General features: G+C 42.2%; 1 protein-coding gene across 1 annotated transcript; it reads left to right on the forward strand.

The window, feature by feature from the left end:
* Positions 1-419: 419 nt before the first annotated feature.
* On the forward strand, positions 420-23,663 carry UTP25 (UTP25 small subunit processor component). Its single transcript, XM_021682528.1, has 12 exons — positions 420-616; positions 1,374-1,413; positions 2,570-2,816; positions 5,006-5,176; positions 7,301-7,389; positions 8,932-9,342; positions 11,345-11,564; positions 13,190-13,392; positions 14,595-14,777; positions 14,890-15,002; positions 15,825-16,070; positions 22,905-23,663. Exons 1-12 carry the CDS (start codon positions 510-512, stop codon positions 23,146-23,148), a joined length of 2,274 nt encoding a protein of 757 aa, XP_021538203.1. The 5' UTR covers positions 420-509; the 3' UTR covers positions 23,149-23,663.
* The last annotated feature ends 1,574 nt before the right edge of the window (positions 23,664-25,237 follow it).

Raw genomic sequence — 25,237 nt, forward strand, 5'->3', positions numbered from 1 at the left:
AGTCAGCCCACCCGTCTAAGCACCCAGGCAGCCCCAAGCCTGCCCGCCCACGTTCTCGACCTCAGAGAACCAAAAGGCACGCGTGCATGAGCTTCCAAAGAGCTTCACTACAGGGGCGCCTGGGTGGCTCAGTCAGTTAAGCGTCTTCCTTCGGCTCAGGTTGTGATCCCAGGCTTCTGGGATCAGGCTCCCTGCTCAGCGGGGAGTCTGCTTCTCCCTCTGCTGTTCCCCCTGCTTGTATTTTCTCTGTGTCTGTCTCTCTCTGTCAAATAAAGAAATTTTAAAAATCTTAAAAAAAAAAAAAAAAAAAAAAAGCTTCACTAGAGGGCAGAATCGAGACCAGGAAGTTCTAAAGCCTGTGGTACAGCTACGACGTAAAACGGCTCTGCTTTATGGCAACCTGCTTCCGCCGTAAAGCATCGTGGGCGAGCCCGCGTGTGTGAGTTGACGAGACAACTTCCTGGTGGGAAACGCGTCTCTTGCAGGTGGGCTACCTTGACGTTTTTCCTATGGGAAAGCGCGGGAGCCGGAGCCAGAGCCAGCTGCTCACCACCCTGACTAAGAAGCAGAAGAAGCATCTTCGGGATTTCGGCGAGGAGCATCCCTTCTATGACAAGTATGGAGGGGCAGTGCCGGGGCCAGCGGTGCCCGTGGCTTTTCCCAACTTGGGCCCGCCGGTCTCCCTGGGGATCGGGGCAGGGCTGCTCCCCACTCTTCCCGCGCCTTCCCAGCGCGTTCGGCTTGGGGGGGTGCCGGTGGCATCCCGCCCGAGATGGGGTTCTTCGTGGGTTCTCCTGCTTTTGTTGAGCCCTTAGCTTTAAGCTAGACCGCACGCCCCCTGTGGGGGTGGGGTGCTGGTTTTTGCGCCGTCAGAGGTTTTCTAAGATTGTTTTTGTTTTTTGGTGTGTTTTTAAAGAATTGTCTCGGCCCTCAGACATCGCTGTTCTATCCAGTTACAATGAGGAAACCGGTGTATCGGTAATTGTGGGCTCCTCTCGAAGTGTCCAGACTCTCAGTTAGGGTCTTAGTGCTCACCCGCCACTCCACTTTGGGCCGCTTCATCAGCAATTAGGGGCATTATAATTAAGAAATGTGCTAGAAAAGGTCTTTTATTTGCTAAAGTGATACCTCTTTCCGATGAGAGCCAGTTAACTCTGTCATGTGACTTTGTTAAACTTTTCATTTGTCAGTTATTATCAGTTTGTTAGATTCTTAAATCCCTGTCCAAGTGCATATGTGGCTTTTACATGACTATACTTATAATGTATTTATAATAGTATACTCTGCTTTTTTTCCTTTAAAGTTATCATTAGACTTTTTACTAATTGCTACATGCTAGTAGTTAGAGTTTAACATTACCTGTTTCTTCTCAGGGTTTCTGGAAAGGAGGGAAAACCACAGATTTATCAACTGGTAATGCTTTATGTCTTTTTTTTTTTTTTATAATAGTTGGTTCTTGGTTGTTTAAGATTATATATAATGATAGTAAAGCCTGGCTACATTTCCACTCCTTTCGATTTTAGATGTAAGCTATTATTTTAGTAATATTGCTTAGTGTTGAATGCAGATGTCTGTTATAATGCCATTGGGATAACTAATATAGTAGCCAGAGTTTGAAACTCTCCTGAGAGATTAGCCTATTAGAACCTGTCAAGGAGGCTTACCAGAGGGCTCTTGGTGAATCCTAAAGGAGTATCTTGTTTACTCAACATAAAAGGAGCCACAAACAGTGCAAACTGAACAAAGGTCCTAATTCATTACAACAAACTAAAAAACCCCCTACATTCTTTTGTTGTATTGCAATTTTCCTATTGCTCCTTTCAGCATGCCAAATATCTGACACATAGATTAGATCTCCTTATAACCTCAAGCTCTGTTTTTAGTCCACTTTCTTCCCATATAGAACATAAGCAGTTCAAAGAAAATGAAAAGATTCTAAAATCATAGCTAGACTAGCTTTTTTGGGTTTTAGGTTTTGTCTTGTTTTGTTTTGTTTTTTTGAGAGCGAGAGAAAGCACACGCATGCATGGGGTAGGGAGGGGGAGAGAGAATTTTAAGCAGGCTCCACACCGAGCACAGAGCCCAACCTGGGGCTGGATCCCATGACCCTGAGATCATGACCTGAGCCAAAATCAAGAGTCAGACACTTAACTGACTGAGCCACTCAAGCATCCCACTAGACTAGCTTTTTAAAATAACTTTGTTGCTGTGCATCATTGAATAGATAAGATTGCATATTACAGAAAAGCTAATTTTTATTTATGAAAGTCTGAACCAGTTATATTTTTGGCCTAATGATAATCATGAGGTAGAAACAAGAATAATATGTTTGTTTTAAAATTTCCCATTTTCCAGGGTGCCTGGGTGTCTCAGTCAGTTAAGTGTCTGTCTTTGGCTCAGGTCATGATCCCGGGGTCCTGGAATCAAGCCCCATGTAGGGCTCCCTGCCCAGTGGGGAGCCTGCTTCTCCCTCTCCCCCTCCCACCACACATGCTCTCTCTTTCTCTCTCAAATAAGTAAATAAAATCTTTAAAAAGAAATAAAATAAAATTTTCCATTTTCCTTTTAGTCAGAGAGTTCAGATACTTCAAGTTCTGAAAGTGAAGCAGAGAGTGAACCAGAACAAGTTTCCGGGTACCACAAACTACTTGCCACATTAAGGAATGCTCCAGAAGAAGATGAGGAGGAGGAGGAGGAAGATGAAGAAGAGGAAGAAGACAGTGCTGTAGATGAGGCGGAAATGAACAGTGAAGATGGTGATAGTGATGTCAGTGTGGGGAAAGAGACAACAGGAGAGTCTACCAAAGTGCAGGAGAGTAAGTGTCTTTGGTGTGGGCTCATCATCTTTGTCAGGACAGGATGCCCCATGAGCACAGTGCCTTGTACTGTGTGAGTTGGATGAAAGCACATGGATCCAAAGCAGAGACTCTTAACCTTGTTGATTCAGTGATATCTTTGAGAATCTGTGAAAACACAGGACCCTATGGCCAGAAAAATGCAGAAGTAATATTTTTGCTTATGATTTCCAGGACTTCATCAATCCTAGGTAAAGATCCCTTGATTCAGAGGAAAGAGAACATAATGCTGTTTTTGACAGTCTCAATTAAAGAGATTACTGGCCTTTCCTTAGAGAAACCAAGTTTAATGGAAGACAGACAAAATACACAAAAATTTTCAACAGCAGATTTGTATGGAATAGCTAGTTATAAGGCGTTGAAGAGATTCCAGCTGGTTGCACATTATCAGAGTAAATGAGGGGGGCTTCAGAGAACAGCTGAGATTGAAAGTTTAAAGGAACTATATCTCACTCAGACTTCTAGGTGACTTAATTTTTAACTTTAAAACTAACTTTATGGAGGTATGATTTACATGCAATAAAGTGTACCTGTTTTGTTTTTTTTTTTTTTTTAAGATTTTATTTATTTATTTGAGAGAGAGAGAATGAGAGAGAGCGAGTACATGAGACGGGGGAGGGTCAGAGGGAGAAGCAGACTCCCTGCCGAGCAGGGAGCCTGACGCGGGACTCGATCCAGGGACTCCAGGATCATGACCTGAGCTGAAGGCAGCCGCTTAACCAACTGAGCCACCCAGGCACCCTAAAGTGTACCTGTTTTAAGTATACAATTAAATGAGTTTGACACATACATCTATGTTATTATCACTGAAATCAAGATTGAGAACATTTCCAATACTGCCAGAAGGTGTCTTCTTGTCCTTCTGTAGTTTCCCTTCTCTGGCATGAGGCAACCACTGACCTGCTTTCTTTCACTAAAGATTAGTTTTGTCTGTTCTAGAAATTCATATAAATGGAAGCATACAGTATGTACCCTTTTGTGTCTGGCTTCTTTGGCTCCTCACTTTTTTTGTGACTGATCCATGTTGTTCATGTATTAGTAATTCATGACTTTGTATTGCTGCAGTCGTATCTCATTGTCAATATGTCTGAGTAACTTTTTATATCATACTATTGTAATGCCTGTTTTCCTTGCAGCTGTATTTTTTCTCTATACTTTAAGGTGTCATACATCATTCTCAGTATTTCAATTCACCAGTTTTACAGGGATAAAAGTTCATTGCCTCAGACTTAAGGTTTGTTTTGTTTTGTTTGTTTTTTATTTCCTGTTTTGGATTTTTAGAAGTGAAAAGTTTGTGCTTTTTTTTTATTATAAAAGTAATATATACTTACCATAAAAATTTAAGAGGGTAGTGTAGTTAACCTGTATCTCCACCACCTTGGGATGAACACCTTTAACATTTTATATAACCTTCCATTACTTTTTGTGGATACATGTGTGAGTAAAAGTGTGTGTGTGTGTGTGTGTGCATAATGGGCTCATACACTTCTGTAACTTTTTTCTTTAATAGTATACCACAGATCTTTTCCATGTAAGTAATCATGGATTCATATTAGTTTCTTTTTTTTCTTTTTTTAAAGATTTTATTTGTTTGTTTGACAGAGAGAGACACAGCGAGAGAGGGAACACAAGCAGGGGGAGTGGGAGAGGGAGAAGCAGGCTTCCCGCGGAGCAGGGAGCCCGATGTGGGGCTCGATCCAAGGACCCTGGGATCATGACCTGAGCCAAAGGCAGACATTTAATGACTGAGCCACCCAGGTGCCCCTCATATTAGCTTCTTAATTACATGGTATTTCATTGTAAATGATATGTGGTAATTTAATTAGTACTCCATTGATAGAAAAGGATGAAATCAATTTTTCCAGTTATTCCTTGTCCTAATCATCAGTGCTGCTTTGAACATCCTTACATGTACATCTTAGTGTACTTTGTCTAGTTATCATCTTAAAATAAGTTTCTAGAAGTGGAACTGGGTCAACCATCAGGCTTAATTTTGAAACTTAAGTCTTCCACCTGAATTTGGTTAAAAGTAAATAATAGCAATAAACATCAGTGTTGATTTAGGCTAAGGAATTAAATTTTATTTGTCCACAGAAGTATAATTACATTTATGCATAAAGAATTTTACAAAATGTTTCTTAAAATCACAGGTACGGTTTTACCTGCTGACCCTGAAGGAAAAGGTGGGGATGGGCTGCTTGGCACATCACAAGAATCCCTTGAGGAGTTTACAGATGCAAAACACGAGTCACTCTTCAGCCTGGAAACCAATTTTCTTGAAGAGGAAAGTGGAAGCACATGTTCTCTGAAAGTATCACAAGGTCAGAGCAGTGTGTGTTCGCATTCACCAGGTGCTTAGTATGGGGGCTTGTGCACTAATACGTGTTAAATCTCCTATTACTGGAATGAGCAGCAATAGAAACAGTTTAGAACCTATATCTAGAACTGGGCAGAAATACTTCTCAGAACTATTTTGTGGCTTTCAGTGGTTAGGCTGTGCTGGGAGTCAGGAGGCTATTTAGTAAGACAGATGGCCTAAGAGTGATAGTAGGGAAGGCCAGTTCCGCAGACTTCGTATTTCCACAGTTGGGGTCAGGAGAAGACTTCTGATTTTCTCCCCAAGCAGGGAAGGAAGAGAAAGGAGGAAAATATTTTGTATTTTTCTTTCTACCCTTCACTTGCTCTTTGTTATTAGAGTAGGAATTTCCAGATTTGTAAGACTCAGGACTGGCTAATTTCATTGGTCCTCATTACCACGGAGCACCTTCGAAGCCAAAAAGTTCCATTCTGTCTCTCCAGTCTCTCTCAGCTTCTTGGTCATGCCTCTGTCCCAGTGGCAGTGACTTGGACAAGGCCTGCTTCTGTATGGTAGGTGTAGGCAGGTCTCTGCTCCCTCAGGTCCACTTTCTCAGCCTGTACCTGGAGGCCAAGTCAGGTTGGTCTCATTCTGTATTCTGATTGCTGTTTTTGGCCTCATTGCCCTTCTTCAACCCAGCTCTACCATTTTTTTTTTTTTTAAGATTTTATTTATTTATTTGACAGAGACAGCGAGAGAGGGAACACAAGCAGGGGGAGTGGGAGAGGGAGAAGCAGGCCTCCCGTTGAGCAGGGAGCCTGACGCGGGGCTCAATCCCAGGACCCTGGGACCATGACCTGAGCCGAAGGCAGATGCTTAACAACTGAGCCACCCAGGCACCCCAACCCAGCTCTACCATTAATGAAGCTGAGATTTTAATTCTTACTTGACTCATTTGGTTCTGTTGGCTGTTGTGCTGGAGAAAGAGAAGTAGCAGGTAGAATTTGGGCACTAACGCCATTCCAAACCATCAAAACTTTAATAACCTTGGAGGAGGGGTGCCTGGGTGGCTCAGTTGGTTAAGCGCCTGATTGTTGATTTCTGCTTAGGTCATGATCTCAGGTTGTGTGAGCCTGTTGTGGGCTCTGCTGCTGGGCGTGGAGCCTGCTTAAGATTCTCTCCCTCTTCCTCTGCCCCTCCCCACCCCTCATGCTCTCTCTCTCTTCCCTCCCTCCCTCTCTAAAAAAAATAAAAAATAAAAACCGTGGAGGAGACATTACTTGATTATCCTAAAATTCCTCTGGTGGTTTTGCCTGTACAGATATATCAGCACCTAGAATTCTTATGTCCATTGTTCACTCTTAAGTGTTTAGTACAAAGTGCACTGCATTTGAAGTTTTACCATTTGGATCATTGCATAGGCCATTTAACTTTTCTCTGCTTTTTAATGATGGGACTGGAAGGGAGGGTTGGGTGGCCAGCTCAGAGGACTGAAGATAACCCCGAGTGTAGGTACTACCATTTGGATCATTTGTTCACCCCAGTTGAGTATTGAGCATTTCTGTGTGTCCTGCAATACAAGAGAAATCAGGCATGGAACCTGCTCTCTGGGATCTTACAGTGTTGCGGGGGGTGGGTGGGGGCAGGGTGGGGGACTGTGGAGGATCCGAGGATAGCCTCTTAGTGGAACCAGCACTGCACCTGGCAGAGTAGGCTCTAGAGAAATATTTATTGTGAGTCAGGAGATAACATTAAACTGATAGTATTTGGACATACAAAAATGAGGTGAAGAGAAGGATAGAATTTTTAATTGAAGGAAGGAAATCCACAGAGGCAGAAGAATTTGAGGGCCATATAATTCAAAAAACTACGTTGGAGAGGTAGATTGGAGGTATACATCCTAGAGTGCCCCAAATTTCAGACTGAGAAGTTTCTTCAAGGGTTTTGAGCTGAGAAGTAATGTGATTAGAGAAATGCTTTAGGAAAAAGAACCTGTTAGAAACTTTTGAGCTGGGAGAGAGGATGGGGAAAGTAAATGGGAGAAAAGATGAGTTAACATTGTGAAAAAGAGTGTGCCATTTAGAGGGAAGACCAAAAAATGCCTGCTGTTTCCTCCCAAGTTATCTGACATTCTTGATTTCTGAATTAGATCCATTTCTACAACATGTGAACAAAGAACTGAAGGAAAAAGAAATTCAGGCTGTTGTCACAAATCCCAAAACTTCTCATCAGCTAAAAGTAAGTATTGCTTGGTCATCCCCGTCACAAACGAAGGGAAGCTCCAAGTAAAGCAATGGTCTTGGGTTTCGGCAGTCTCCTTGAATGTATGATAGACACCAGTGGTAGATGAGTTGATAGGGGAGATAGCATAGGAAGGCTGGAAGAGCCTAGTGGGGCACAGGTGTAGCCAGGAGAGGCTCTGGGAAGCTGGAGTGTGGGAGCCAGGGAAGAATGGCTTCAAAGACAGGTACACCAGGGTTTAGACCAGCATCTGAGAGGTGCTGTTACATGACCCAAGGCAAGTTAATCTACCTTTTTTTTTTTTTATCTTATTCTCATCTCTTAGAGGGGGGCAGTAATGCTTACCTCAAAATGAAGTAATTCAGTTTACTGACTGATACATAGAAAGTATTGAGTAAAACAGTAGCTACTGCTACTGTTGGTTTGTTTGAAAAATCTGAGGTAGGTTCACAACTAAGTTACTCAGATGTGGAACAGTTTTTTGCGTCTTTGTGTTTTTTGTTTTTTACCAGTGGATGCTGTTTTTAAGAGTTGATCATCCTTTTTTAATTGAAATTTTCATTAATATAATAATTATAGCTGCATTTTTAAGAAGTAACACAAAGACATCCCTTATGCCCTTTGCCCAGTTTCCCCCAGTGGTAGCATCTTGGCGAAACCATGCTACAGTATCGGGGCCAGGAAATTGACATTGACACACCCTTCTGTCTTACTCAGCTTTCATTAGTTTTGCTCCTACTCTTTTGTGTGTGTGTTTAGTTCTGTACTGTTTTATCAGGTGGAGGTTCCCTTTATCCACCCCAAAGTCATAATTCCCTGGAGATCCACCCCCAGTTCTTGGGGGCATATCAATAATCCATTTCTTTTTATTGCTGAGATCATCCTTTTTACCCCCTTGAGATCAGCAATTTTGTTACGATGCAAAAATTCCCAACTTGGTATTTCACAAAAATATACTGTATGATTTTAATAGCTATATCTCAAAAAAATGTATTCCATGCTCAAGTAAATTTGGAAAACTTGAGGTTAAATACCGTAGAATAGAGCTGTTGTCATAGGACTCATCAGAACCTTTTGTATCTAATATACATTGTGACTCTCCCTGAGGGGGATTAGCTTTTGTGATGTTTACCAAAGTTATTTGACCGTGGAGCCCTTTCTTTTCTAGAATGAATTTTGATTTCCTAGAACACATTCCACAGAATAATTTGGGACACACTGACATAGTGAAGAGCTCAGGTTATAGTCAGAAACCTTGGGCTCTAGCTCTCAGCTCTGTTCTCTCCTGGGTCAAATTTGTGTGAATCCTATAATCTCTCAGAACCTCTGCTTTCCTAAACTGTAAGATGAGCATTATAGTGTCCGCCTTGCAGGTTGTTGATGAGAATTAAATGAGGTGATCGCCTTGCAGGTTGTTGATGAGAATTAAATGAGGTGATCTGGCAAATCAGAGAGAGCTTGGTAAATTAGAAATTACTGTGTGAACGCAATGTATTATAATGAATTTCTAATTTAGGTCTTGATCTGTCTTTTCCCTAGTGGCCCATATTGGGCCAGCTTGTCTTTTCATCCAAGTTTCAGAAGTTGGACACATTTAAACCCTCAAAGGACATTGATTTAAAGTCACTTCATCTCCAGAAGCCTCTGGAATCCACCTGGACCAAGACCAACAGCCAGTTCCTCTCTGGTCTCCCAAAATCAAGTGGCCCCTTCACATCCCTCCAGAAAGAGCTCTTCTTAATTATGAATTCTTACCGGGACCTCTTCTACCCAGAAAGGACTGCCCTGAAGAATGGGGAGGAGATCCGCCACGTGTACTGCCTACATGTAATAAATCATGTCCTCAAAGCCAATGCGCAGGTGCTTGGTAACAATAGCAGACGCCGCAGCCAGAAACTTGGGGTGGGTGACGATGATGACTTCAGAGACCAAGGGCTAACAAGGCCCAAGGTGAGTGGCAGCAGGAGAGCTTTGTCCTCTAGTAGGAGGCTGCAAGTCCCTGCCATATAGGTGCCTGGCACTTGGCCGTGCTCAGGTATTTTAATGATATGAATACTGGAATAATGAATGAGCATGTTAGATGGGCCAGGTGGTGCCAGAGCAGTGCCGCAGACAACTCAGTGGACTGTTTCTAACCGTGGATTTAATTGGAAACTCATGAATCAGAGGTACCTCTGTGATAATTCTCTTTAAAGATAACCCTGAACATACATAAATGACAACTTCATTGTAAATCTCTTTTTTTTTTGATTCTCAGAAATGAATGGAACCTTAGGAAGCCTTTTATCCAATCCCTAAATATTATAGCTGTGGACAGAGACCCAGATTCGTAGAGGGCCTTGCTAAAGAGCCCCAGGGAAGGAGTAGCAGAGATGGAATTAGAGCTAAGGATTCTCTTTACTGAGCCACACCCATAAGTAAACCTTGGAAAACAGAAATTCCTATTTTTCCATTGTACAGTTACTATTGCTTAAAGTGATGATTACATTTATTTGGGCTCGTAAGCCTAAGTTCCAGTGGGTTTAGAGCTTTGGTAGAAAATGTCTTCTAATTGGGCCCACGTTATTCATGTTATGTGGCTACATCTTGTGTCGTCCCATTTCCCATTCCCCCGTAGCCTGTATCCCTCCATATTGAAGAAGTCTTATCTTTTTAGATTGTTTCACTGAGTTTCATAGGATTCTAGGGTTTAGTACTGATGTGGCTCTTAGACATTTCTTGGTCCAGCCCCTTATATGATAGCTGGGGAACCCGAAGCCTACATACTTCGTGTTGCAGCTGGGACGGTAACTTGGCCCTCTTCAGTCTTGGGCACTCAGTGCTGCACTGTACTAGGCTGACTAACTGCACCCCTCCAGCTGTGCTGGTTCCCTTTCTGGAAAACTGTCTCAGAGTCTTGAACATAAGGATTGTAAGTTATGTTTCCATTTAGAATTACAGAAAAGAATGAGTCAGAAGCACATTTAGAATTTGATGAATTGTGGAATCTGACAGAGGTTTTTTACATTGTTGATATTTACAGAAGGGTAGTTAGAAATTTATCATTGTTAAGCATATTCTATTTTCATTTTCACCAGTTGTAACTTTAAGCATTTTTGGAAATGTTTGGAAAACTGAGTCCTGCATTTCCCATTGAGAGATGATCTTATTTCAGAAATGCTTTCTCATCATTTCTGAAAAATGTACTAGGGAACATAATAGAAAAGTAGTGATGCATTAATCCTTTCTTTTCCTTACCAGCTTTATTTGTTCTCTACTTATTATACCTAATTCATTTATTTTATTTTTTGTTTTATTTTTTATTTTTTTTAAAGATTTTATTTATTTATTTGAGAGAGAGAGAATGAGAGACCGAGAGCATGAGAGGGAGGAGGGCCAGAGGGAGAAGCAGACTCCCCGCTGAGCAGGGAGCCCGATGCGGGACTCGATCCTAGGACTCCAGGATCATGACCTGAGCCAAAGGCAGTCGCTTAACCAACTGAGCCACCCAGGCGCCCTTTTTTGTTTTATTTTTAAAATTTTTTTCCTAATTCATTTATTTTTTTCAGCACATATTTATTCCTTGGGGCTTATGCATAAAAATACTGTACTAAGGTCTGTGGGAGACAGAAATGAGAGTAACATTCCTTGTATGTTTATATTGGATTTTTGCTAGTGGACACCTGTTAAAGGCATTGACCTAATCCTGAAAGATATTTCCACATTCTGGTTGAGAATTGCCTCCCGTAGGGCCATGAGATTAAAGTTCATAGGACACAGTGCTGTAGGTATGAGAGGTGCTCAGCTTCTAGTACTGAGCCAGGTCCTGTGCAAAGGGGGTGACCAAGATATGAGCCCTTCCAGGGCCTGCCGCTCTACAGAGGGTTCTTAAGTTCCATGTCCTCAGCAGGCTGCCCTGCAACAGCCAGTCCTTCCCCTGGTCCCACCAAGGCTGCCATGGCTTCCTCCACAGGTGCTGATAGTGGTGCCCTTCCGGGAGGCTGCTCTGCGAGTCGTACAGCTCTTCATCAGCCTCCTTGAGGGTGACAGTAAGAAGAAAATAATTGTGAGCAACAAAAAGAGGTTTAAGGGAGAGTATGGCTCAGATCCTGAGGAAAGACCACCCAACCTGAAGAGGCCTGAGGATTACGAAGCCGTGTTTGTCGGCAACATTGATGACCACTTTCGGATAGGTAATTCCCTCTCGTCAGAACTCAAACCCTGAGGGACCTACGGTGTGAGGTTCACATGGCAGGAGGCTAGAAGCCTGGAATTAGGCATTCTCTCAGTGGGGTAAAATGTCCTCCTACCAGGACTGGGGTGCATTTGAGACATTGTGTCTGCCAGGGGAGAGAGTCTTGCTTGGCTAACGGGGTGGATACTTGGCTCAGGGTGGAGCACCTCTGAAGCTGTATGTAAAGACACATGAACGTTTATGGCAGAAATGTCTTGGCACACCCATAGCTAGTAGTTGCTGCTACAGGGGGAGTTGGAAGTGACGGGCTGAGTGGGTCACTCTGGGGAGGCTGAATAAACTGAGTGTCTATGCATAATGGTGGACCTCCCTCCCACTGGCCATGTAGAGTGCCTACCCCAAAATTATCTCCACTCACAACTTACCGACTGCCACCCAACTTGTCACATCTTTGCTTGTCTCTCATTCAACTCCCGTATACTTGGTTGGTTGTATATTGATAGAGTAAAGTTCTTGGGAAAATGTCTTTTAGTCACATAAGCTCATTTGAAAAACATTTACTAAACATCTATTGTGTGCCAGGTACTGCTAAGAAGCTGAAGATATAGAAATAAAAGTTATGCTTCCTGCTGTTAAGGAAATCTGGCCTAATGGGAAAACACTACAGAATGATAAGTGCTGATCAGAGGATGCAGTGGATGTTCCAGGAGCGTTTAAAGCAATTTCTGTATTCAAAACGGGGATACGATAGTTAGGGAACGCATCCTAGTGGAGGTGCCATTTATAGAAAGTTGAGACCTGATTACGATTTAGTCTGTTACAAAGAGGGGTGGTCAGAGTGGAGGAAAAGGGTTCACACAGGGAACCGCACATGCAGAGGCATCAGGGTGATAACGTTGAGCATGATAAGGTGTACGTAGGCTTCAGCATGGCTGGAGTGTCAGGTGTGAGGGGACTAGAGTAGATGTTTAGTTTTAAACATTGTGCAGGTGTCCTGCAAGCTGCTGATACATGTCAGTTTTGGGTTCAGGAAAGAGATGTGGACTGGAAATACAGATCTTTGTGGAGGTGGTGTTATAGCCGTGGTTAGTGAATAAATTTACCCATTTATTACCCATAAACTTATATAGGGTGTGAGTAGAACTTAGAGCTGAACCAGGGACTTGTGGAAGAGCTGTTTGGATCTGGAAAGGTAGATATGGGCTGGCCAGGTCAGGGATAGAAACAGAAATGAGTGTTAAAGAAATGGAAACCACCAGGAAAAGAACATTTTGAGGAGGATGTGCTCAGTATACTGCTTTATGTGTTTATGAGTGTCCTTGAATTGGTGACCTTGGCAGGAGTCCTGAGATTCAGGCCAGATTGCAATGCACTGAGGAATGAGTGGGAGATTTCTAAGCAGAGACCACTCTGGAGAAGTTTGAGCCAAAAGGAAGAGAATGAGAGCTAGACAGGACCATAGAGGCAAGGGGGGGGGGTGATTATTTTAGGAAGGAAAACAACTGGAGCACGGTCACGTCCTCAGGAGAAAGATGGGAAGGTACAGCATGCACGGTGAGCGGGTGGAAGCTAATGGCTTGGTGGGAACTAATGAACGGCTGTGTACTTGGCTGTTTTGTGTAGGAGTGGCAATACTTCAGAGAAGCGTCCGACTCTATGCCCCCTTTTACTCCTCCGACATCCTCATTGCCTCCCCGCTGGGCTTGAGGACCATCATTGGTGCAGAAGGAGAGAAGAAGAGAGATTTTGACTTTTTGTCTTCCATTGAGCTTCTCATCATTGATCAAGCCGACATTTACCTGATGCAGAATTGGGAGCATGTCCTGGTAATGGTGGTCATTCACATTTAGAATGACAACATTCACATTTAGAGAGAGAAGAAGCTCAGTAATTTAAGTCTTAAAGGGTTATTTAAGTCCAAATGAGTACTCAGTTTGGGAATGGAAATATTTCACATTTTCCAATTTGAAAACGCCTTTTATCCCCTCTTCTACCCACATGTCGGCAATAATTATGCAGAGAAGTAAAAATTTTTACCAGTATTTTCAAATCTCCAGAAGAGATTTCTTCCCCCTTAAGGTCACCTCTGCTAATAGACCACTTTAGTGTGGCTGGTTGGTAGATTGGTTCCTCCTGACCAGGAATGTCTTTACCTAATATAATTCCTCCTACAGTTTATGCTCATTTTCTTTTGTTTGGCCTTCAGTGGAAATGGGAAAACAGTGCTCAAGATTTCTTAATGTGTGATCTTGTCTTACAGAGAAATGTAGGATGTCCTTATCCTCCTACTGTAGCTTGTGGCTGTAAATTTTTCCTCCTTCCCCACATACTCTGCAGTTTTGTCCATTTTAGGATTGGACAACTGTGCTTTGGAACAGTCCTTATCACAGAACCATAGATTTGTTTTTTTAAGGCATTTGAGAACTCACTTCTACAGTTCCAAGGCTTGTAGGGACCCAGGAAGATTGGGGCAAATAAAGGGGATACTTTAATTTATAAAGTATGGAATACATTTGTAGTACTCGTTATCCTTTAATACATATTTCAAAGTGAAAATATTATTAAGATAGAAAAGGCATGTTGATGGTTGAGTCATATTCTGTAATTTGAGGGAAAGGCATGTGTATAGTGGCTCTGGGGATATCCTCATGTTTTGAGAACCAGGTCAATGAAGAATAACAGTTTTCCATGTCATTTCCTTTCTTATCCAAGTCTGGGACTGAGGAACCCCTAGAGTGACTGGGGTGGCATTTCAGAAGTTCCTTTCAAAGGAATATTCCTGGAGGTACCATTTTGATTCTTTTTGAAAGGTCCAAGAGGTAGCCAGTTTTAGGTTACCTTACTGTCGGGGGTGTTCACCTAAGTGGGCAATTCACACCCATCTGAGCCTTGATTTTCTGGTGGAATTTGGAATTTGGCTCTATATACTCCATGGGGTTAGTAAGAAGACAGACTTGTAAAATGCTTAGTAATGCCCAACAGGTACATCCTCAATAAAAATTAATACTAGTGTTATTTCTGCTCAAAGCATTTGATGAACCATATGAACCTACTGCCCTTGGATTCTCATGGGGTGGACTTCTCTCGAGTGAGGATGTGGAACCTCAATAATTGGTCCAAGTACTATCGCCAGACCCTGCTTTTTGGAGCCCTACAGGATGCCCAGATCAACTCCGTGTTCAACAAGTACTGCGTCAATCTGCAAGGCCAGGTGGGCTCCTCCTCGTTTCTGTGGATCTTCATGAAGCATTGTGTACTGTTTGGGTCATGAGGCTTAAGGTCAGGATGGCTCACTTCCTAATGCTCTCATTGACTCCTGGCAGGTGGCTGTGAGGAGCGTCCCAACAACAGGCTCCATCAGCCATGTCCTGGTGCAGCTTCCACATGTCTTCCAGAGGATGGAAGCTGAAAACCTAGCTTCAGTGATTGATGCCAGGTACCTATCCCTCCCTAGTCCCTAGTCCCTGGGGGTCACAGAGAGGGATTTAGTTTCAGCATACAGATTTAAAATTGGATTCTGTGTTGATTTTACTGACTACCGTTTACCAAATGATATGAGATCATTGAACCCGGTCGTCACTGACAGAGGAGGAAACTGAAGCCCAGAGAGGTCCTAGTTCTCATAGCTAGTTAGTGGCAGCATTAGTACTGTAAATCAGGGATTCTTCCCACGAGATTGTGGCATTTCTTAATTACATTACACTGCTTAATGCTGCTAAGCGTTCCATGTCCACAACTTAATTGTAAGCCCTTCAGGGCAAGAACTAATGCCCAGAAGCAAACATTGCAACCTTTAAATATTCAACTATAAGCTCTTCACCTTTTGCTTGCTGCAAATACAAAGGTTCCAGTATTTCTAATTCTCTCTGTATTTTCCCTGTCTCTTCATTGTGTTTCATTGGGGGACCCATGGTAGGAGGAAGATGCTTTGCGTATGAGGGGTGTTCAGTAATTATTTGTTGATTAATTGACCACAGAATGAATGAATGAATGAGTGAATGAATGGTGTGCTTATCTACTTCTAGAATAATTCCCTGGAATACACTGACATCACATCTTTTTTTTACAGTGAATTGAGTTAGCACTTTTTTTTTTTTTTTTTAATCCTTACATAATCTCTTTGTGATGATGTAAACCAGATTGGCCTCTTTGGGGGAGGTAGAAGGAGATTGTGACTTGCCCAGGGTAACCCAGTTAGTGGTGACATTGTGGGCTAATTTCTAAATCATTGACTTTGCCCTTTGCTTTTCCAAATCAGGTTTAACTTTTTTGTGAACAAGATTTTGCCTCAGTATCGTGACGCCATCATGTCTCACACGCTCATCTATGTCCCCTCCTACTTTGACTTTGTGCGCCTCCGGAATTACTTCAAGAAGGAAGAACTGAATTTCACCCACATCTGCGAGTACACCCAGAAGTCTGGTATCTCCAGGGCCAGACACTTCTTCCTTCAAGGAGAGAAACAGTTCTTGCTCCTCACAGAACGCTTCCACTTCTACAAAAGGTAAAGTAGTGCTGGGTTTGGAGTGTCCTCTCAGGAGGGGAAGACGCAGTGCAAATTATGGCCTGCTTCTGAGTGTGTGGCAGTCTTTGCGGTGCTATAAGGTCCTCTTTCACTCTACTTTCTGTGGAGAAGCCAGAGGGTTTTATAACTCTTCTTGGTTGGTTGGTCTCTTCCCAAAATGGGTATTGTTGGAAAAGGTAAAGACAAGTGAGTGACTGTAGTGTGATCTGTGTGTAGATCTGGAGTGGGTCTACACTTGGAATACTTCCTGTAGTTGTGGTTGTACACCTCAAGAAAGTTTACTGAGTTGAACACTTCAAGGTAGGCACAACTGAAGTGAATCTAGGAAGGAGAGGGAACCGTCATGGAAGCACAGACAAAATAGCAGAGGCTATGTGGCCTGTGGAATTGGAGGCTGAGCACACGGTCAGTGTTCAGAGAGTTACGGTGTGTTTTGAGGAGGTGCACACCTACTTCCTCACAAGGAGACCAGGACCGAGGGGCCCCTTGTTTGTGGGGGGCAAAAGGGGAGGGGCTTAGAGTTGAATATTTAGTGATTTCAGTATTTGCTTAGCTTCCCCATTATGTGATTTTTGACAAAACAAATTGGATTTGCTTTTTATTTTTATTTTTTTTTTTTTATTTTTTTTTTTTTTAAAGATTTTATTTATTTATTTGAGTGAGAGAGAATGAGAGACAGAGAGCATGAGAGGGAGGAGGGTCAGAGGGAGAAACAGACTCCCTGCCGAGCAGGGAGCCCGATGTGGGACTCGATCCCGGGACTCCAGGATCATGACCTGAGCCGAAGGCAGTCGCTTAACCAACTGAGCCACCCAGGCGCCCTGGATTTGCTTTTTAGAAAAAATTCTAATTAGAGCGTTAGTAATATTGAGCCTTCTGTTACTATTTGCAGCCACTTGTGCCCCCAGAAGTCAGGTATTTTATTGTTTTGCCAAGTCTGTCTCTGCTGTCAAATGAAAAAGCCCTTTTTAAACCCTTATCTATAGAGAGATGGAAATTGCATCCTATTATCTTTTCCTTCCTGATGTGCAATAGTGTTCAGTGAATTGATGTTTTGCCTTTACTGTTTAACTCTCAGTCATATATACTACTGAGGGGCACATTTTCTCAGAGAACCCCAAACACAGAAGCCAGAATCTTTCAGGCTTTGGAACATATTCGATGATGCATGTTGGCATTGCTTTGCCTTTAGTTTATGCTGATGTTAGGATGTGCTCCCCAGACATGCTCTTGTTACCAAGATGGGGAGGGAGGAATCCAGCAGCCTGCCACAGCAGAGGAGGCTGACATGACATGACGTCTTTGGGTATTCTGCTGACTGGGTGATCTGAGAGTGGAGAGATGAGAAATGGCTGCACTTGTGTTCCCTGGGCTCCCTTGTTGGCCATCTACACAGGGCTGCTTGGCCAAAGAGTATTAATGCCTGCTTGTTGGCATCATTATTTGCTTTGTTCCAGTAAGTTGTTGTTTTCATTCATGTTGGAAAGTGATATTTTGGGGGAGTTTGCACTCAGCAGGTCTTAAGAGCCCTTCGTTTTCCATCAGCTTGACACATGAAAGCAAGCCTTTTAAGTGAAGTGGATGGATTGGAAAACGTCCCAGTGTGATTGTTTATAGCAAGTATGAATTAGGCTGGGTTGAAGACTGCTCTCAAAGAGCAGCTTTTCAAGGAGAGAGCATGATGTCTCAAGTAGGCATGACAGTCCCCTGTCTTACACCACTGTATTTTCCAAGCTCTTTTGCCCCCAAATCACTATAAAGACAAACCTAGCATGTATCACTTACTTTATACCCTGGGCCAGGTTAATTGGTATATTCCGTGTTTAAGATGAATAGAAATAATGTGCTTCAGTGTTCTGTGACTGCTAATTATCTCAAGGTTTCCAACTATAGATTTTTTTGCTTGAGCGGTCACTAAGGTGATGAGAGGTGCTTTTATCTGCAGTGCCTTTGTGATTTGATTTGACCTTGGGAGAGGTACATGTATGTTAAACTTTAGTATCCAACCTCTGAAATTCATTATTTATATTCTCTGTGGCATTAGGCAGTGTTAGAAATATCACTGCTCATTTGCAAGCTAGCAAAACATTTTCAACCTGAAGATTAGTCGTGTTTTGTGGGTTTGGGGGATGAAACCAGTAGAATTAGGATTGGACAGGCCTTTGGTCATGATGGCCTGCCTGAGGATGGGAGCATGTCACTGGGTTGCCACAGCAGGAGGATTCTCAATCAGGGCGCGAGTCAGAAACTCTGGAGGTGGGATTTATGGAGTTGGGAAAGGCTGCTGGCGTGTTCCTGAGTACCCCCGGCCCTACCTGAGAATCCCAGTTCTGAAAGTAGCAGACCATCTTTATAGACAATGTGGAGGAGCTAGCCTTTCACATCAGCTGTAGTTGCCTCCTTTATCTTTCACAGTTGGCAGGTGAGCTAGACCTCTGGCATGTCCTTTGTCCTTAGTTTAAGAACATCCAGTACACACATAGGCTTTTTTTTTTTAAAGATACTAAATTGGGATCACACTGTACTTATGGGATTTTTTTTCTTTTATATGTTTTAAGTGCTTATTGAAAAACAATTTTAATATGTTAACACTTTGGCATATATATGTGTATATCATGGGTCCATTTTTAAGTTGATATATATAGCTCTGTCACATCCTCCCTTCCCCCAACTTTTTATCTGGAAAGATTTCATTTCAAAGGAAATTGTAAGATTAATAGTGAACATCTGTAACTCCTTGGAATTAGCCCAGCCCAAAATGCTGTTAGCATTTTGCCACATTTGCACTCACCCCTGTTCTCTTTCTTTCCTTCTCTGTCCATTCACATCTTATTTTTCCTCCTGTGAACCATTTGTAAATAAACTGCAGGAGGCCTAATGACACTGAACCCCTAACTCTTTCAGCGTGTAGTTCCTAACTTTTATCTAACCACAATACCATTATCATACCACTTGTTATTACTACAGTAATATCATCTGATATATAGTCTGTATTCAGATTTTCCTAGTTGTCCCTACATTGACCATTATAGCTGTTTCATCCCCTAATCCAGGATTCAGTTAAGAATCATACATTACATTTGGTTAATGTTTCTTTAGTCTATCTTAGTAGTTCTCAGCTGGGGGCAGTTTTCCTGGAGACATTTTTGGTTGTCAAGACTAGAGGGTTATTCTAGTGATCTGGTGGTTCTAATGGGTTGAGGTGAAGATGCTTCTAGATATCCTGGAGTGCACAGGATAGCCCCACAACAGAGAATTACCTGGCTCAATATGTCATTAATGCCAAGGTTAAGAAACCTTGACCTAGAATAATTCTCTTGCTTTTTTTTTTCTTTGACTTCTTTTTTTTAAGAGTTCAATCCAGTTTCCTTTAGAATGTTCCAGAGTCTGGATTGTCTAATTATTATTTTTTTTGTTATTTAGATTAGTGGTTCCCAAACTTTGCCATACATTAGAATCCCCTTGGGGAGCTTTTAAAGATCCAAATACCCAGGTCATATCCCCATGCCAATTAAATCCCTGAGTCTGGGGCTGGGGACGAAGCATGGATACTTCATACACGCAAACAGGTGATTCAAAGTACAGTGAAGTTGGGAATCACTGATTTAAATTAAATATCTTCGGTAAGAACTCTACATTGAGGATATTATATACTTTCCACTGCATCTTGGCACATAATGTCAGTTTATATCATATTTGGAGATGCTAAATGTAATCATTTGGTCAAGGTGGGTCTGCTAGGGTGCCTGGGTGGCTCAAGTCACTAAGCGTCTGCCTTCGGCTCAGGTCATGATCCCAGGGTCCTGGGATCGAGCCCCGCATCAGGCTCCCTGCTCGGCGGCAAGCCTGCTTCTCCCTCTCCCACTCCCCCTGCTTGTGTTCCTTCTCTCGCTGTGTCTCTCTGTGTCAAATAAATAACTAAAATCTTAAAAAAAAAAAAAAAAAGGTGGGTCTTCTAGATCTCTCCATTGTAAAGGTACCTTTTCTATTTAATTAATAAGTAATCTATGAGGTGTGTATTGCATCCTTTTTTAATGGCTACATAGTATCATGTTGTATGGATATATAATTAGCCCAGTTTCCTTTTAATGATATATAGATTTTTAAAAAAATTGTTCTATTATATGCGACAGTGCCAAGAACATCCATATGCATAGTTGATGGCATAGTTGCTTACTTATTTCATTAGGGTAAATGTGGAGAGGAAAACCTGTTAGCTCAAAATCTGTACACAATGAAAAATTTATTATATATTGCTACTTATTTGCTCTCTACTGTCTTCCCCATATCTTGTCTCCCCCTCCCCAAAATACACACAGCTGATAATTTGTACTCCATTGGCCTGTTTCTGCAAAACCCCTTGTTGCCAGTCACTTGATAGCCAAAATGATACCTCAGTGTTTTAATGTCTTTTTCTTGCATTTTTGTGTTTTTTTTTATGTCTATTGAATGTAGAGGCTGAGATGAGTAGTACTTACAGCCAGGCACACCTCTTATTCTTCCCCATCACAAGACATCACATTACTCTGTCAGGCCACTAGTGTCGGAGTTGTGATTCTAGTTGGGATTTGGTTATTACTGTGGCTAACCTTCCACTCTTCACAGACTTTAAATTCCCTAGCACACAGTGGCTTAGTGTGGGGCCTGGGGTGCCAGAGGGACTTTTCTGTGTCCTGATCTTCTCTCTGCTTTCACCAAGCCCTGTTCTCCTGGGCCGGAGTAGGGGGTCTCTCCCCACTGTAGCCCCTCCCCCAGCAGAAGGCTGTTCTTGCTTGTTACTCCCTGTGAGGCTTGAGGTAGGGTTGGGGTTCTCTTGGTGCAGCTTGGTTTTAGGCAAGCCCTGTTCGTTCTGGGCTGTGGAGGTGGGGCCTTCTCAGCATCCCTGTAGCATACTCCATGGCAGCCAAACCCTACCTGGTATCTGTAAGGGGTCTTGGCAGGAAAGAGTTTCCTGCTTCTCCCACAGTGGTGGCAGACCTCTGCTTATGTCAGTGCAGGATCTTGGGCTGAGTGGATTTCGTGCTCTTTCCCCAGGGACAGTCTGCTGTTGCTTTCTACTCAGTATAAGTCTTGTGATGGGGAAGGATGGGGTGGGGTTTTACTGCTCCAGATGACTTGCTTTATTTACCACCCCCCAACAGTTGACTTTTGCCCCTCTCTCATCAATTTCAGAGTTTTGCTTCATATAGATAGGGGTCTGGGAAGTGAGTGGTTTCACCAAAGGGGTCTCTCTCAGGTCTTCTGCCTTGCCTCTCATCTTTCTCCAGGACTCCCAGTGGAGGCCTGTGGAAAAGAATTCATGAGTGAGTGTGAGCTAAAGGAGCGCCCACAAATCTCAGGGATTCTGAACTGTCACATAGGCCCACACTTGCCCTTTAAAAATTTGTTAAAAGTGTAGCTGTTTTCTTGCTACCCACTTTCTTGGCAGCTGCTGTCTTCCTCCTGTGCTCCTTCAAGAATGAAGTAGTTCTTGTTTCCTGTCTCTCTGCAGAGGGCTTTGTCACTCTTCAGAGTTCAGTCAGTGGTGGGCTGGCTCTTGAGATCTGGTTGTATGTCTCTTCCCAACTCCTGAGCTCAGTAGCATGACATTGGTAGCTTGAAATTGTCCATGGTGGGAATATTTACACCACAGAAATTGGCAATTGCTTCAAATCAGCACCCACTCTTCCTCAGTGAGAACCAGTTATTAAACATACACCAGCGCACCATTGAATCAATTCACTTGGTTGCCTTGTGACTTCAGCTGTCTAGGCCCGAGAAAAGGAATGCTTTTGTAAGTTATCTGGCTTTTTCTTGGTAGTGTGGAAGCAATATTCTCTTGAGTTTACTGTATACTAAGCAGAAGAAGAACTCTATGTTTTTTTTTTTGTTATTTTGATAACTAGTGAGGTAGAACAGTTTCTTCAAGTCATCAGCCGTTAGAATTTCTTCTTTATGATAAGGTTAAGGGTGAACCAAGTAGTGGATTGCAGTTATAGTTTGGAAGACGAGGATTGTTACAGAGGTCAGGATGACCCATGAGATAAGAAGACAAGGAAAGCTTATCCTCTGTGAATAAAATAAAATTCCCAATGGAGTCTAACATCAGCAGTATAGGAGAGAGCTTTAATAGGAAAAATCAGAACCTTGTCAACTATAAAATCTTTTGTTATGGGGCCCCAGAGGGAATAATTGACCTCGACCCGAACCATACGGTGAGTCCCTAGGGTCTCCACCCCCCACCACCACTGTGTCGCACTGCAGCAGGGAAAGAAGTGCATACGCTGTTGAAATTAATTGCTTTTCCATAATGCTTAATGGGTCCTCAGGCAGGATTTTGTAAATGGATGAACTTGGGACATCTGCCATGGAGTTAACATGTCTATAGAGTGACAAGGAAAGATAGATGGGAACGCATTTACAGTTTATGCAGTTTATCTTACGTACTGGGTCTGACCTCCTCTCCATTATAGAACATTCTGTTTTGCCTGATTATATTAAGGGTAATGTTAAGTTGTTAAGTGTTTGCTTTTTAAGTTTTCTGTGACAGATCTTCAGTCCTAGTCTACCTCAGTCTACCCAGAGTAGACTCAAGAAATGATAAAATTTATTTTATCATGATCTTAAGCCAAACATTAGGAATTCAAACGTGTTGTCACAAAGTAAGTCCTTCCAACCCAAGTTAAAATAACCTTTCATCTGTTGGTTGTGTGTGCGTTACCCTCCTTCTTGGGCATGCAGCGGCAGGAGTGAGCTCTGCCCCTGTCAAACTCTTAGGTAGCTTTTCCATACATTTTCTCAAGTAGATATAGCCTCTCTTTCCCCTTCTAATAGGTATACCATTAAAGGGATCAGGAACCTGATTTTCTATGAACTGCCAACGTACCCGCACTTCTACAGTGAAGTCTGTAACATGCTGAGCGCCACCAGCAGAGGAGGGGAAGCCACCTGGACTTGCACTGTCCTCTACTCCAAGTATGATGCCCAGAGGCTGGCTGCTGTGGTTGGTGTGGAGCGGGCTGCACAGATGCTCCAGTCCAAGAAGAATGTCCACCTCTTCATCACTGGAGAGAGATGAGAATTTGTTGGGCAGGGAATGGTGTTGGCGGGTTACATAATGCTTGCTTCTGTGCCCTTGGACCCAGGTCTGATCACTTATATGAGAGAAGGACTGCTATAGGAAGGAGCACCAGGCAGCATCATGGTGGATAATTCTTTTCAGGTTGTGTGTTCCTGAAAAGTTAAATATAAACCAGATTTTGGTCATGTCTTTCAGAGGTCAGGAGGGAGCTGATAGAACTCCGAGAGGTTGATAGAGGAAAAAACTTCTACTTGAAACTCTTTGTAAGCCATAAATTCTTTTATTGTTATTTTATTCTCTAATTTATTACACTTGGTAAATTCTTTCAGATTTGCCTTTTTCTGTTTGACGCTTTCTTAAAGTAAGGCATACGTGTCATTGCTTGAGAACTGGTTATGAGAAATTGGAATACTTCTTGCTGCTGAATATCATAATTTTGGATCACACAGGTTTTGCAAAAACTATTACTTTTCTCCAGCCAAACTTTTTTAAACCTTAAACATTCTATTTTTATTCAATCTAGAAGAGTACATTCACTGATCTTTCTATTTTTATTCAACCTAGAAGAGTACATTCACTGATCTTTCTTTAATTCATAATAGTAAATGTTTTATTTAAAATTTACACTTAAAATCACATTATTTAAAATAACATTAATCTCTACTCTGTTTCAAGAATTTTGTGAAACTCTTGGTGTTGAAATAGCCATCTTTAATATCACTGTCTTCATTATTACTGTAGTCATTTTGTAAGTCGTATAACAGCTAAAATGACAGGGAAGTTGGACTTTTAAAAACATTTTTATCTTGAAATATTCCCATAAAAATTACAAGTACCGAACCTAAACCATTTGAGAATAAGTTGCTAACGTGATGGGCCTTATCACTCATAAAAGTTACCCCTGAATTTAGTGTGTATTGCCTATAAACAAGGACCTATTTCTGTGTAACCAAAAAAACAAATATCAAATCTAGACATTGCCATTAATACCTATTGCCATCTAATCCTCGTACCCTATTTGCCAGATGTCCCAATAATGTCCTCTGTAGCAAAAGGATACAGGTTAGAATTACATACTGCCTTTAATTGTCACATCTCTGTAGTGTCCTTTATTCTGGAAGAGTACCCCAGCTTTTCACTGGCTTTCTTGACCTTGACACTTTTGAAGATAACAGGCTGTTTATTTTTGGATAATGTTTCCCTTTGATAGGTTTAGTTTATGCATCGTTGGCGGGAACACTGATGTACTGCTGTGTCCTCCTCACTGCATCTCCTCAGGTGGCACACACTGTCCCCTTGCCCCAACACTGATGATGCTAACTGACCACTGGTTTTTCTTTTGTTTTTGCTTAATTTTTTTTTAAGGTTTTATTTTTAAGTAATCTCTATATCCAGTGTGGGACTCGAACTCACAACCCCAATATCAAGAGGCGCATGCTCTACCGACCAAGCCAGCCACTTGTTTGAGGCAGTGTTTTGCCAGGCTTTTCCCGTATGGAGTTCCTCTTTTCCTCTTTATTAATTTATGTCAGTATGGACTTGTAGTTTCACCTTCTATTTAGTGGGTTATAATCCATTACAATCGGTGTGGACATGTATACACACACAGCATCTAAATTTTATTTCTGGATCCATGTACTGAAAACCATGAATTCACACCACACCTCTGATTCCAGTCTGCCACCACAGGATACCTTCTAGTTTTCTCCCTCTCTGTAGTTGTAACTCCTCAGATAGTGAGACATGTGGCTCCCATTATCCTCAGTGGAACAACCCATAATTGGTACAGATTTTCTTTTACTTGGACACACTTAAAATTGCTTATCAAAAAAAAAGTAAAATCATTTTTGGGGTAATCTTCCTGCTGAATATTTAAATAGGCATTTTTATTTCTCTCTTTACTCAACGTGGAACTATTCATTCCATATACAGCTGGGTTCCTAAAGTTCCGAAAATTGAGGTGACAGTCAAGCTGGCCAAACCCATGCTACAAAGGACTTTTTATATTCATAGAGTGTCCTGTGGTTATTGGCCTGCTTGTGCTCTTGTTTACCATAGAGCCTGTAGATGATGAGAAAAATGAGTT

This window comes from Neomonachus schauinslandi, chromosome 6 (assembly GCF_002201575.2).
Source record: "Neomonachus schauinslandi chromosome 6, ASM220157v2, whole genome shotgun sequence".
Taxonomy (NCBI): Eukaryota; Metazoa; Chordata; class Mammalia; order Carnivora; family Phocidae; genus Neomonachus; species Neomonachus schauinslandi.